Source organism: Odocoileus virginianus, chromosome 25, assembly GCF_023699985.2.
Source record: "Odocoileus virginianus isolate 20LAN1187 ecotype Illinois chromosome 25, Ovbor_1.2, whole genome shotgun sequence".
NCBI classification, from domain to species: Eukaryota; Metazoa; Chordata; class Mammalia; order Artiodactyla; family Cervidae; genus Odocoileus; species Odocoileus virginianus.
In genome coordinates this window covers 17,105,013-17,120,536 of record NC_069698.1, presented here as the reverse complement: position 1 = coordinate 17,120,536, position 15,524 = coordinate 17,105,013, and the positions used below count along the sequence as shown (strand labels likewise).

The following is a 15,524-nucleotide window of genomic DNA, read 5'->3' as shown; positions in this document are numbered from 1 at the left end:
CTCTTTCAGAAGCATTGTAGAGTGAAAAAAAGTGAACTTGTTAACTTTGGGGCAGCATAAGGATTTGATTGTGGGAAACAGAGTTGAAGAAATTTGCAAAAAAAGAAAAAAGAAACAAAAAACATTAGCTGTTTTTTGAGTTTGTTACACAGGTGGCAGCTTATAAAAGTTCATCAAGCTGTATATATAAGATATATGTATATTACATGTATACTTCTGTGTGTGTGTATGTGTGTGCGTGTATACAAATATATATAATACCTCAATAAAAAGTTTAAACTAAATAATAAATACTGAAAGAAAATGATTGTTTGACCAATTTTATCCGATGTTAGAGCCCAAGCTTTTGTGAACGGTGAGAAATGAATACCTCTGAAAGTGTCTGAGATAATTAATTCTGCTCTCTCATAATTATCCTCATAGCAAGGAAAGGCTGTCTCCAATCCATGTCACTAGAAGATATTCTTTGCTCTGAGGTGTTAGAGGGGAAAACATTTTTGGGGAAATCAGAGTGCTGAAAGGTCACAACCATATCAGTGAGTAAATTTCAGTGTCCTTAATGATAAAATTTCTACGAATTGAGTTGAATGATTTAATGAGTATTCACTCATAGATCTAATGGATTAAATTCTAAATATACATGCTTATCTAATTAAAATATTTTAAAATTTGGAGTCTATAATCAGTCTCAAATGTTTCCATTATTCCAACAAAATTTGAATTTTTTTTTCCTAGTTCCAACAATGATGGCTCTGAGAAAATTTGATAAAGTAGCATCATGACTCAAAAACAGAAGTGATTACTTCCTCTCCAAAGTCAACCTAATTACAGGAAGAGGAGATAAAGTACTCAGTCAACTAAAATCAGGTGACACATTTCTTTAAAATACTACTTCGGCAATCTTATAGTTTGCTTAATAATTATGAATATAACTATATTCTAAAAGCAGTATCTTGAATTATTCCCATTACTTAGATGGTAGAAAAAAGAATGAAAATTTCACAGATACTTTAAATCCTCTTTTCCAGCTTCTTAAAATATGTATTCATTAGAAAAGGAAGAACTCCGGCTTAGGGTAAAATGATCACTAGGGAAGATCAGCCTAGAACAACCCCAAATGATTCAAGTATGAAAATTATATGTGAAGGAAAAAATGAACTTTAGGGTACCCAATATCATCTGATTGATAATACACCTAAATTATCTGATTGTTAGTAAAATTTCATGGATTTTAAACCGTTAGTAACTCCTTTTCTTCTGTTCTGACGTGCTTATTTCTAGAATTATCACTGACATTGGTACCTCACCTGGTGGTTTCTGGCAAACGAAATTTTAAATACAAAACGACTCCTACAAACTGCTCTGCCAAGTAAAGCAATTCATAATTTTTGTCAAGGTCCAAAGGAAGGCACACTGGAACAGCCTGGAGAAAAGGCAACAAAATGAGAAAAGGCATTGGTTACTGATGGTGTACGTGTCAGGATATCATTCTTTCTCTGGTTCCTAGTGGTCTTGTCAAACATATCCTCTCTGATACAGTACAATCAATGCAGAACACCCATTGTAATAACAAAGCAATATCTTTTACTTCCCTGTATAGTCCATCAGTGTAATCCCCAAGAATGCATGCTAAGTCACTTCAGTCGTGTCTGACTCTTCCTGACCCCATGGACTGTAGCCCGCCAGGCTCCTCTGTCCGTGGGATTCTCCAGGCAAGAGTACTGGAGTGGGTTGCCATGTCCTCCTCCAGCGGACCTTCCTGACCCAGGGATCAAACCTGCATCTCCTGCGGGCTCCTGCATGGCAGGTGGATTCCTTACCACTGAACCAGTTTTATTTTTTCCTCCGTACCTAATTTATTTGTTTTTCTTTGGAGTATAATTGCTTTACAATGCTGTGTTAGTTTCTGCTGTAAAATAGAGTGAATAAGCTATAATGTTGTTAGTCGCTCAGTCACGTTTGACTCTTTGTGACCCCATGGACTGTAGCCCACCAGGCTCCTCTGTCCATGGGATTCTCCAGGCAAGAATACTGGAGTGGGTTGCCATTCCCTTCTCCAGGAGATCTTCTCCACTCAGGGAGTGAACTCACGTCTCCTGCATTGCAGGCAGATTCTTTATAGCAGAATAAGCTATATATATACATAAATCTCCTCCCTTATGAGCCTCCCTCCCACTCACCCTCCATTTGTTTTAAAGTCTTATTAAGCCAAAATTTTTCTGAGCAAAAATGTGCTCTCTAGATATCAAAGGAAATGCTGAAAAACCTGAACAGGATAAATATTAAGTAAGATATCATCATAATCTCCAAGGAATTTACCAAAAAAAAAGACTTAGAGTCAGGTGATTTATTATCAGGGCTTCCCAGGTGGCTCTAGTGGTGAAGAACCCACCTGTCAGTGCAGGAGACATAAAGGACAAATGTTCGATCCTTGGGCCAGGAAGATCCCCTGGAGGAGGACATGGCAACCCACTCCAGCATTCTTGCCTGGAGAATATCATGGACAGAGGTGCCTGGCAGGCTACAGCCCATAGGATCACAAAGAGCCAGGCATTACTGAAGTGACTTAGCACACATGTAGGAACTATTATCAAGGTCTTTCTTTCTTTTAAGAGTAAAAACAAACATTTAAATGGAAAGTTTTTTAAATGAGAAGTTCTTGGGCATACATCTAGGGATATTCTGGGGAGAACTGCGCAAATAGCACTGTATTAAATCTAGGTCCTGAAATAATATCTCATTTCCTCTTAGAACTTCAGTATATCTATTCCAAGGAAGGTGGCAACGTGTAACAACAAAAAATACTGAAATAATAGGATATCAAATTACAAAATAAACATGCACACATTTCAATGAAGTACTACCAAAGTTACTACATATGCCAACTAGCTTTCCTTACCTTCCTTTACCAAATAGGTAGCATAATATGAAATGTTGATATTTTTTTAACATATACAGCTTCTCTTGAGAGCAGATAGACAGTATGTGTAAATCAATGACTATTAAATAATCAGTTAACGGTGTTTCTTTTTTTTAAATGTCTGCCTCATAAGCTTGACATTTCACTTTCACTTTTAAAAATTAAAAGAGACTCATGAATTGGACTAAAGATCACTAACGTGATCCTTGCTTAGGGAAAAAAAGAAAAAAAGAGCTTCAGATTTCTTCAGTGGAAGAAATATTAGAACCTACCCCCAACATTCACTTTCTGGATCAATTATGAATTGAATTTGAGTAACCTAGAAGCAAGTTGAAGAGATAGAAAGTAACAAAACTGATCCCTCTGAATTTCGATATACTTAAACCTCGACTAAACCCTACTCTGAAAAAACTGTTTGCACCTGAGATTTTATGCACACTCTTGCAAGTACTAACATGCCTAAGGCATGATCAAACTTGTCAGAGTGTGATGAAAGTAGACACTGAAAAATGTTTTCACTGAAATTTCTATGAAAGATTTTTTCTCACAAAGAGAAGTATAAACCTTAGCTTTTTACAGTTTTTTAAGTAAACATACATATTGCATTTTATAAAAGTACAGGCTATACACATGAGCACTCTTTGAACTGTGGCCCTGCAGCTTTTTTTTAATCCAGTCACTAATTATCCACATGCCTGCTATACCGCTTCAGTCCTGTCCAACTCGTCGTCACCCACTGTGGACTGCAGCCCATCAGTCTCCGCTGCCCGTGGGATTCTCCAGGCAAGAATACTGGAGTGGATTGCCATGCCCTCCTCCAGGGGACATTTCTGACCAAGGGAATGAGCCCGCGTCTCTTATGTCTTCTGTATTGGCAGGCAGGTTCTTTACCACTAGCACCAACTGGGAAGTCCCTCACAATGTTTACCAAATTATGTGGTCAAAATTAGTAAATAGATTGTGACTCATAGCCTGTTTTGAACTATAGCAATTAAGTAGAAATCTGTATTCTTATTTACCTCAACTATATGGAAATAAGTACCTGGATCTCATTTTTAAAAACAGATGGGCATGTTAGTATTGCAAAGTGTTACCTCACAACTCTTTTGATCTTGGGCAAGTTTGAATCCTTTCTTTCCATCACAGTAACAAGAGTAACCTCCAGGGTAATTGACACAAAGTTGAGCACACAAGTTCTCAGAGCATTCATCCACATCTGGGGGAAAAGAGAACATAAATTTTAACATCTCCTGAATGTTCAATCCAACAGAAGGACTATTCTGATTTTAGTATAAGATAATCAGTGATAATAAATCCTTAGTGAAAGAAATTCTTTGACATCACATCACCTTTATGCATTTGCCACAGAAATTTAAATGAGTCACAAATGTAATTTCAATTTGTTTATAGACCTGAATCAACAAATTTAAAGGATAACTTTCAGTAATTAATAATTAATAAAGATATGACAACTATGCTAATTTTATGATTTTGAAGAAAAAAACAGAGTCTCAATGTAACTGTCGAATCTGATCATATGAATTCCATTGACACTTTCTTCTTAACTCTCTGCTTTGATGAAAAGAAAAGGAAGGGGAAAAGAAGGAGTGGAGGGGAGGACAGGAAGACAGGGAAGGGAAGGGAAGAAAAGATCCCTTTTAAATGAAGGTTAATGTAATTCACAGAGACAGAATCCACCTGCCAAGCCAGAGATGTGGGTTCAGTTCCTGGGTCTGGAGGATCCCCTGGAGAAGGAAATGGCAACTTAGTTCAGTATTCTTGTCTGGGAAATCCCATGGACAGAGGACCCTGTCTGGCTATAGTCCATGGAGTCACAAAAGAGTTGGACGCAACTTAGCAACTAAATAACATTGTAGTTGCAGATTAAATGACTATATCAAGAAAATATCACTTTCCATAATGCAATGATTAATGGTGGCAATAAATTTAAGGACATACATTTATTTCTTAACTTATTAAAGATATAAAAAAACCAAAAAATCTCACTGTGCTATTACCACCCGTTTTGTGAAATCTTCTCTATGGTCCCTGTTCCAATCCATATTTTAAGAAAATCATTCTTGAAAAGTTGTAATAAGATGTTTCAGCTTAGGTACACTTTAGAAATATGTGAGATCATTGACCTTTTAGATGAATATACCCTGTGATCTTTGAAAATTCCCAAACTCAAACACTGCTATAGCATAGTTTCCCCTTAAAATGAGAACCCCTTTGAATGTCTTAAAATAAAATCCCAAAATTAGTGAGCCCTCAATACTACTGAAATTGAATAGCATAACTAAAGTAATAAAATATTGTATATATGTATGTCACATCGATTTCTGCTTTACTGACTATGCCAAAGACTTTGACTGTGTGGATCACAATAAACTGGACAATTCTGAAAGAGATGGGAATACCAGACTATCTGACCTGCCTCTTGAGAAATCTGTACGCAGGTCAGGAAGCAACAGTTAGAACTGGACATGGAACAACAGACTGGTTCCAGATAGGGAAAGGAGTACGTCAAGGCTGTATACTGTCACCCCGCTTGTTTAACTTACATGCAGAGTACATCATGAGAAACACTGGGCTGGATGAAGCACAAGCTGGAATCAAGATTGCCAGGAGAAATATCAGTAACCTCAGATATGCAGATGACACCACCTTTATGGCAGAAAGTGAAGAGGAACTAAAAAGCCTCTTGATGAAAGTGAAAGAGGAGAGTGAAAAAGTTGGCTTAAAGCTCAACATTTAATGCATGAGACAAGTGCTCGGGCCTGGTGCACTGGGAAGACCCAGAGGAATCGGGTGGAGAGGGAGGTGGGAGGGGGGATCGGGATGGGGAATACATGTAACTCCATGGCTGATTCATGTCAGTGTATGACAAGACCCACTGCAGTACTGTAAGGTAATTAGCCTCCAACTAATAAAGGTAAATGAAAAAAATAAATAAGTGCTATTCCCTGGTTAAAAAAAAAAAAAGCTCAACATTCAGAAAACTAAGATCATGGCATCTGGTCCCATCAATTCATGGCAAATAGATGGGAAAACGTGGAAACAGTGGCACATATACATGTATTTTGCCATAATAGAAAAATTACTATTAATTTGATTAGTTTTAGTCATGATATTGGGCTTCCCTGGTGGCTCAGCTGGTAAAGAATCCACCTGCGATGGGGGAGACCTGGGTTCGATCCCTGGGTTGGGAATGTTCCCTGGAGAAAGGAAAGGATACCCACTTCAGTATTCTGGCCTGGAGCATTCCATGGACCATATAGTTCATGGGGTTGCAAAGAGTCTGACATGATGGAGAAACTTTCACTTTCCCTTTCAGTCATGATATTAAACTCACTTCAAAATTTTTTTAAAAAATCAGAGGAGGATGTGAGATAATTTGTACATATCCATGATTAAAAAAAAATAACCCTATGATACATCTAAGCTACCTGGACAGCAGCACTGGAGTCAAATGAAGTAATCACAAGCTTCAAGGAGCTCTCCCAAATCCAGACACAGACATCCCTAATCACTGCTTCTCACAGTTTTAGAGCTTGGCTCTCATCTGGTTATGATGAGATTTTCTTTTTATATATATTTAATTACAATGGAGTTAGGTCATTTACTATTTTACAATAAAATGACAGACTTAAACACACACAGAAAATCACTGAAAAGCCTGGCATAAAACGAAAGATTTCTAACCACCTTGTTTTAAACTCATCTTCCTTTCTCTCTCGTGTGTGTCTGTCTGTGTTTCCTTTCAGCTGCTTTTTATTTTTGAATAAATGTGTTTCTTTTGCTTCTATCATATATGGGAGGTCTGCAATCCAAATACAGCTTAGAGGACCATCAGATTGCACAGCACCGATCATGCATGGGTCTGACATACTTTTAATCTGGAAGGAAGCCATCACCACCCAACTGATCAAATTATAGCATGGATTTTACCACCTGAGAAAATCTGATTACTGATATCAAGAAGAACCAATGCTTCTCATTTCAAATCAGGGTGCCAACTCACCCCCTCCACCACCAATAATACCAACAGAACTTTACCGTCACAAGACTTTGATACGGGATTGTATTTGTAGCCTTCAGCACATTCACATTCAAAGTCTCCTGGGATGTTCTTGCACACAGCTGTGCCACAAATGCTTGGCTTTAAAACGCATTCATCCACATCTACAAATGAAACAAGTATATTAAAAAAATTTTTTTCCATACCAGTAGACACTAGCAAAGAACCCTTGATTTGTGTTTCCTGGGTCTAGTTTCATATATCTAATAAAACAACAAAGTGGACTGGAAATAACAAAATATTAAATCTATCATCATGTTTTAGTTCACTTAATACAGTTTCTTTCTACAAATGCATAGGGAATTTGATCGGTGTCTGCTATTTCCTTATAATCATGTAAAAGAAAAAAAGGCTTTAATTATTTTCTTATCTACCAGGTTACAGTATGAAAATAAATTGAAGAGACTCATCATATTCTTAACATGTATTCCTAAACACATGTTTCTGAAATATGGTCTTAAAAGCTTATCTACACTGAAAAAAAAAAAGCTTATTTACTCTGTATTATCACAAATATAAAAAAATAGGATAAAAATGAGATGGCTCATCCCTCTTATACCTTTCCTTTGGAAATGGACCATAGCTAAATCTGCATACTACTATTATGGCTTAAATTACTCAAGAGTGATTCAAATTTAAAATGGGACTGGGTAAGGTCTTCAATTATTTATGAAGCCACAGCTAATCCAGGATAAATTTTAACATTAAATTAATATTTCAGAAATTTGAAATTGCAACTAGTTACTGAATAAGTGACTGTGACAAAAACAAGTGATAGAAATAGTTCAATAGAAATATAATTATTATAGTGAACTTTTCTCATCTGTAAAGAAAGCTGAGCACCGAAGAATTGATGCTTTTGAACTGCGGTGTTGGAGAAGACTTGAGAGTCTCTTGGACAGCAAGGAGATCCAACCAGTCCATCCTAAAGGATATCAGTCCTGAATATTCATTGGAAGAACTAATGCTGAAGCTGAAACTCCAATACTTTGGCCACCCTGATTTGAAAAACTGACTCATTTGAAAAGACCCTGATGCTAGGAAAGATTGAAGGCGAGAGGAGAAGGGGACAACAGAGGATGAGATGGTTGGATGGGATTACCGACTCAATGGACATGAGTTTGAGTAAACTCTGGGAGTTGGTGATTGACAGGGAGGCCTGGCTTGCTGCAGTCCATGGGGTCGCAGAGAGTCGGACACTTTCAAGTGACTGAACTGAATTGAACTTTCTCATCTGTACTCTCTCAGGAAAGATAAGCTCAGAATGAAATCTAGATTTTCTACTTAAAAAAGCTGATAGTTTAATTTTTCCACAAATTGGCCAAATTGTCAGACATTTCTCTATTTAAAATAACCTTCACAAAAAATAAATGAATCAATTTACTGTGGCAAGTAAATTTTCCTGTATCTTGCTTGTATCAATGTCAATATCCTGTATGTTATAAGGTATTATACTTTTGCAAGTATTCCTGTCTGGGGAAATTGGGTAAAGGGTACATGGGATGTCTTTTATTACTTCTTACAACTGCATGTAAATCTATAATTATTTCAAAAAATACTTAATTTTTAAAAAAGAGCTATAAAATCCATATTTTTAACAGGAAGTAAAAACATGACTAAATTTATTTGATTTGAGGCATATTACAAGAACTCCTTTAAATTATATGAGTGTGGGTTATAGTATATACATTTTATGACTCTACACTGACATCTAATGTCTGATGAAAAGTTTTATTCTTGCATTTTTGGAAATTTACTGGCAACTTAATCCCAACCAAATCCACATTTTAAATAAAGGCCCTGTTGTAACAATTGTATATATATTCTTCTACTAATTGTGTACTTTATTGCTTATGTATCGTGAACAAAACACTATGTAAATGAACCATACAAAAACATATGTACTGATAACAGAGACCATCATTTCTAAGAGAACTTTTGGTTAATGTGTATTAACTCAATGACTAAGGATTAAATTGCTCTAAATTAAAATGAAAATCATAAATTCTTTAGCAGCACAAATTCTTTCAAGTATTTAGATGTTCAAGTACAAATGGGTATTATTTGCTTATGGAATGCATATGGTATCCTTTCATTATGATGATTTTCTGTAACTAGTGTTCTATTGATACTGGTATTCTAAATATCTACCTCAAACACCTTCAAATAGGCAAACAAGAAAGATATATAATCTAAAATTGTATAATTGCTCATAAGAAATTGTTAGTTTATGCAATTCACCTTAAAGTCACTTAACTACACTTTAAATGATATCATAGTAAATGACAGAATGATCTTGGTTCATTTCCAAGGCAAAGCATTCAAATCACAGTAATCCAAGGTCTATGCTCCAACTACTAATACTGAAGTAGATGAAGTTGAATGGTTCTATGAAGACCTACAAGACCTTTTAGGACTAACAGCAAAAAAAAAAAAAAAAAAATGTCCTTTTCATCATAGTGGACAAGAATGCAAAAGTAGGAAGTCAAGTGATATCTTGAGTAATAGGCAAGTATGGCCTTGAGTACAAAATGAAGCAGGGCAAAAGTTAACAGAGGTTTACCAAGAGAACTCACTGATAATAGCAAACACTCTTTGCCAACAACCCAAGAGACGACTCTACAGGTGGACATAGCCAGAAGGTCAATACCAAAATCAGACTGGTCATATTCTTTGCAGCTGAAGATGAAGAAGCTCTGTACAGTCAGCAAAAACAAGACCAGGAAATGACCATGAACTCCTTATTGCAAAATTCAGACTTAAATCAAAAAAAGTAGGGAAAACCCCACCGCCATTCAGGTATGGCCTAAATCAAATCCCATTTGATGATACAGTGGAAGTGACAAATAGATTCAAGGGATTAGATTTGATAGACAGAGTGCCTGAAGTACTATGGATGGAGGTTTGTAACATTGTACAGGATGTAGTGATCAAAACCATCCTCAAGAAAAAGAAAGGCAAAAAGGCAAAATGGTTGTCTGAGGAGGCCTGACAAGTAGCTGAGCAAAGAAGAGAAGTGAAAGGAAAAGGGAAAATATACCTATCTGAATGCAGAGCTCCAAAGAATAGCAAGGAGAGATTTTTAAAAAGCCTTCTTAAGTGAACAATGCAAAGAAATAGAGGAAAACAATAGAATAGGAAAGACTAGAGATCTCTTCAAGAAAATTAGAGATACCTTGGGAATATTTCATGCAAAGATGTGCACAATAAAGGAAAGAAACAGTGTGGACATAACAAAAGCAAAATATATTAAGACGAGGTGGCAAGAATACACAGAAGAACTATACAAGAAAGGTCTTAATTACCAGGATAACCATGATAGGGTGATCAACTCACCTAGAGCCAGACATCCGGGAGAGTGAAATCAAGTGGGCCTTGGGAAGCATTACTATGAACTAAGTTAGTGGAGGTCCGGCTGAGCTATTTCAAATCATAAAAGATGATGCTGTGAAAGTGCTGCACTCAATATGCCAGCAAATTTGGGAAACTTGGCAATGGCCATAGGATTGGAAAAGGTCAGTTTTTTCATTTCATCCCAAAAAAGGAAAATGCCAAACAATATTCAAACTCTACACAATTGCACTCATTGCACTTGCTAGCAAGGTAATGCTCAAAATCCTTCAAGCTAGGCTCCAACAGTATATGAACTGAGAACTTCCAGATGTACAAGCTGAATTTAGAAAAAGCAGAGGAACCAGAGGGCTTCCCTTGTAGCTCAGCTGGTAAAGAATCTGCCTACAATGCAGGAGACCCAGGTTCAATCCCTGGGTTGGAAATCCCCTGGAGGAGGAAATGGCAACCCACTCCAGTATTATTGCCTGGAGAATCCTATAGACAGAAGAGCCTAGTGGGTTACAGTCCATGGGGTCACAGAGAGTTGGACACAACTGAGTGACTAAACCACCATTCGGAGGAACCAGAGATCAAGTTGCCAACATCCACTGAATCATAGAAAAAGCAAGGGAATTCCAGAGAAACACCTACTTCTGCTTCACTGACTATGCTAAAGCCTTTGACTTGGTGGATCACAACAAACTGTGGAAAATTCTTAAAAGGATGGGAATACCAGACCATCTTACTTGCCTCTTGAGAAACCTGTATGCAGGTCAAGAAGCAACAATCAGAATCGGACACAGGACAACAGACTGGTTCCAAATTGGGAAAGGAGTACGTTAAGGCTGTATATCATCACCCTGCTTACTTAACTTATATGCAGAGTACATCATGGGAAGTGCTGGGCTGGATGAAGCCCAAGCTGGATCAAGATTACAGGGAGAAATATCAACCTCAGATATGCAAATGACACCACTTTAATGGCAGAAAGCCAAGAGGAACTAAAGAGCCTCCTGATGAAGGTGGGGCTTCTCTTGTGGCTCTGGTGGTAAAGAATCTGCCTGCAGTGCAAGAAACCTGGATTTGATCCACTGGTGAGGGGAAAGGCTACCCACTCCAGTATTCTGGCCTGGAGAATTCCAGGGACTGTATAGTCCATGGGGTCGCAAAGAGTCAGAAACGCCTGAGCAACTTTCACTGGGCTTCCCTCATAGCTCTGTCAGTAAAGAATCTGCCTGCAATGCAGGAGACCTGGGTCTGATTCCTGGGTTGGGAAGATCCCCTGGAGAAGGAAATGGCAACCCACTCCAGTATTCTTGCCTGGAGAATCCCATGGACAGAGGAACCTGGCAGGCTACAGTCTGTGGGGTCCAAAGAGCTGGACACCGACTTAGTGACTAAACTACTATTACTACTTGATGAAGGTGAAAGAGGAGAGTGAAAAAACTGGCTTAAAACTCAACATTCAAAAAATAAAGATTATGGCATTCATTCCCAACACTCATGGCCAACAGATGGGGAAACGATGGAAACAGTGACAGACTTTATTTTCTTGGGCTCCAAAATCACTTTGGATGGTGACTGTAGCCACGAAGTTAAAAGACACTTGCTCCTTGGAAGAAAAGCTATGACAAACCTAGACAGTGTATTAAAAAGCAGAGATATCACTTGGCTGACAAAGGTCGTCTAGTCAAAGTTATGGTTTTCCCAGTAGTCATGAATGGATGTGAGAGTTGGACCATGAAGGCTGAGCACTGAAGAACTGATGCTTTTGAACTGTGGTGTTGGAGAAGACTCTTGAGAGTCCCTTGGACTGCAAAGAGATCCAACCAGTCCATCCTAAAGGCAATTAGTCCTGAATATTCACTGGAAGGACTGATGGTGAAGCTGAAGCTCCAATACTTTGGCTACCTGATGTGAAAATCCAACTCATTGGAAAAGACCCTGATGCTGGGAGACTGAGGGTAGGAGAAGAAGAGGGTGACAGAGAATGAGGTGGTTGGATGGTATCATTGACTCAATGGACATGAGTTTGAGCAAACTCTGGGAGATAATAGACAGGGAAGCCTGGCGTGTTGCAGTCCATGGGGTTGCAAAATGTCAGACATGACTGGGCGACTGAACAACAATAGTAAACTATGCTAAACACTACAGTGCAATGAAGGACAGACCACTCATTGAACATGAATTCAATTTAAGGATTTATGAAAGCAGACTATGAATAGAGTTGAACAAGATAACTTTACATTTTAACTTACTAAATTTTTTTACCTCATCACAAAAAGAGGAGAAGATGGGAAAGGGGTATGGAGGAAGAGAGGGAAGAAGAAAGAAAAGAAAGGAAAGAAGAAACAAAGGGAAGGAAGAAAGAAGAGAAGAAAGAAAAACTTGCTTCCGTTTTCTAAAGGTAACTCCAGGCTGGAAAATGTCATGTTTAGTTACCCACATACCTAGCACTTATATCTGAAGATTTAGTAAAAGACAGTTAAGCAATCTAATGGAAAAGATATCATGCAGAAAAAAGAAAGGCAAAATTTTGGGGAAAAAATATTTCTTGTTTTTTTTTTTTAATTTATCTTTTTTATTGAAGGATAATTACTTTATAGAATTTTGCTATTTTCTGTCAAACCTCAACATGAATCAAACACAGGTGTATACACATCCCCTCCCTTTTGAAACTCCCTCCCATCTCCCTCCCCACCCCACCCTTCTAGGTTGATCCAGAGCCCGTGTTTGAGTTTCCTGAGCCAAACAGCAAATTCCCATTGGCTATCTATTTTACATATGGTGATGTAAGTTTCCATGTTATTCTTTCCATACATCTCACCCTCTCCGCCCCCTCCCTGTGTTCATAAGTCTATTCTCTATGTCTGTTTCTCCATTGTTGCCCTGTAAATAAATTTAAAAAGAAACACACTAGCAAAATGACTTAAAAAGCTAAATTAACTGACAGGAATTATTTAAGTCTGAAATTTTTTTTTAAAAAGTTATGACATGTGATGTGATCTTAAATGTATAAAGAAAAAGAAAAACCAGAGTTTCATCTTTTTCAAAAACACAACAGGAAATGAGGTGCAGGATGGAGGGTTTATATTGGAAATTAGAAAGGTATTTCTGACAAGGAAATATAAAATACAATGAAAGAAGTTACTAAGGATTGTGGTGATTTATTTGTAAACTGTAGATCTTATTGAAATAAAGGATATAATAATAATAATTATAATACTATAGAGTCTGGAAGAAATAGGATCAACAATGATTTTGCATATACCGTAGTATGCGAAGACTTGCATTAAAACTTCACTTTATCACCATATGATGAAATTCTTCATTAAAACATGTGCATGTATCAATACACACATACATGCACAATAAGAAAACAACAAAATACTCTGAAATAAAAAAATACCCGATCAACAATAAACTAAAGGCAGTCCATCAGAATCACCAGCTTCAAGGTGGATAATAATGTATACTTATTATAAACACTTAAAACTCGAGTTTTCCAAGAATTGCCTGGGGAAATTCCTCTAACTGAATTGTTGCTCTTACACAGAAAATATCTTTTTTTATTCTACTTTTGTACTCTTACCTTTGCAGTCCTTTTTATTTGAAAGCATAACAAAACCATTTTTACAGGAACAGTGGTAACTTCCAGGTGTGTTTTCACAAATCTGGCTGCAACCTCCATTTACATTTGCAGGATCTTTGCATTCATTTATATCTAAAAAGGAGAAAACAGAGTACTTTCAAAGTAATAAAGCCTTCTGAGAACTTTTCAGGAAGTCAATTCAGATTGGGTATGTTATAAATACCCATACCTGCTGGGTATGCTATACATACCAGATTCACACTTTTCTCCTTGCCAACCTGATTTACAAATGCAAGTGAATGTCGCTTGGCCATCTTTGCAGCTCAAATATCCATCTTCATTGCATGGCAGAGGATTACACTGGTCTGGAATGGCTAAAGGAAATACATATCTATTTAATTTTTATAACACACCACAGTACAATAGAAATTTATGTCCTTTAATAGAAATCTCATGAACAAAGTCGGTGGTATGTGGGAAAAAATACTTAGTCCTTCAAATACTATTTCAAGAAAAAAGATGGATCTATTAAACTTTTATAACTATTTCTGCAAAAGGAAGCTACTTTTTGCTTAAATCCACTCTTTTTTAAAATCACTTTATTTATTTATTTATTTTTGGCTGTGCTGGATCTTCGCTGCTGAGCTTGGACCTTTTTCTAGTTGCTGGGAGCAGCAGCTACTCTAGTGATGTCGCCCAGGCTTCTCTAGTTGCAGGGCAGAGACTGACTGTGGGCTTCAGTAGTTGCAGTTCCCAGGCTCTAGAGCACAAACCCAATAGCTGTGGTGCACAGGCTTAGCTGCTACTTGCATGTGGGATCCTTCTGAACCAGGGATCGAACCTTTATCTCTAGCATTGGCAGGCGGATTCTTTACCACCAAGCCACCAGGGAAGCCCCACAACTACTTTTATATTTGCAAATATACACAGTAGTTAATAATTGCAATTTAATATTCTTTTTATATATCACCTTATTTGATCCTTAAAACAATTTCATGAGGCAGGCAGAACAATAAAACTATTCAGTTCCAATAGAAAAATGTGAGACTTCCAATTTGGGATAACATAGAATAACAGAGGGCCTTCCCTGGTGGCTCAGACTGGAAAGAATCTGCCTGCAATGCAGGAGACCTGGGTTCGATCCTTGGCTTGGGAAGATCCCCTGGAGTAGGGCATAGCAACCCACTCCAGTATTCTTGTCTGGAGAATCCCCATGGAAAGAGGAGCCTGGTGGGCTACAGACCATGGGGTCCCAAAGAATCAGACACGACTGAGTGACGAAGCACAGAACAGAATAACAGGGACCAGATTTATTCTCCTGCTTTAAACAGACAGAACTCTAGTCAAATGGTTTTCAGACACTGGGCAACAGGCAGCAGAATACTGTGATTTTTAAGGCAAGGATATTTCTTTCATAAAACGTCACAGCACTTTATCACTATCTTAAATGATACACCCATTTGTTTCTTGATTTATTTATGGTCTCTCTAGCCTCACTAGACACTGCAATGGTTCCTGGCTCCTGCATATTCCCATACCTGTTTCTCCAGCCTTCCTAGCCAACTCTGAAAAGTCCTTTCATCTTTCCTTTTACATTT

At 37.5% G+C, this 15,524-nt stretch overlaps 1 protein-coding gene across 1 annotated transcript in view; it reads right to left on the bottom strand.

Annotated features, from left to right (window-relative positions):
• Positions 1-15,524, bottom strand: part of PROS1 (protein S) — a 67,897-nt gene that overhangs the window by 19,003 nt on the left and 33,370 nt on the right. Inside the window, exons 5-9 of the mRNA XM_070455039.1 lie at positions 14,178-14,300; positions 13,927-14,058; positions 6,980-7,105; positions 4,015-4,136; positions 1,308-1,423 (exon numbers count right to left, since the gene is read on the bottom strand). Coding sequence (XP_070311140.1) covers positions 1,308-1,423; positions 4,015-4,136; positions 6,980-7,105; positions 13,927-14,058; positions 14,178-14,300 — 619 coding nt within the window. The remainder of the gene's footprint in view (positions 1-1,307; positions 1,424-4,014; positions 4,137-6,979; positions 7,106-13,926; positions 14,059-14,177; positions 14,301-15,524) is intronic.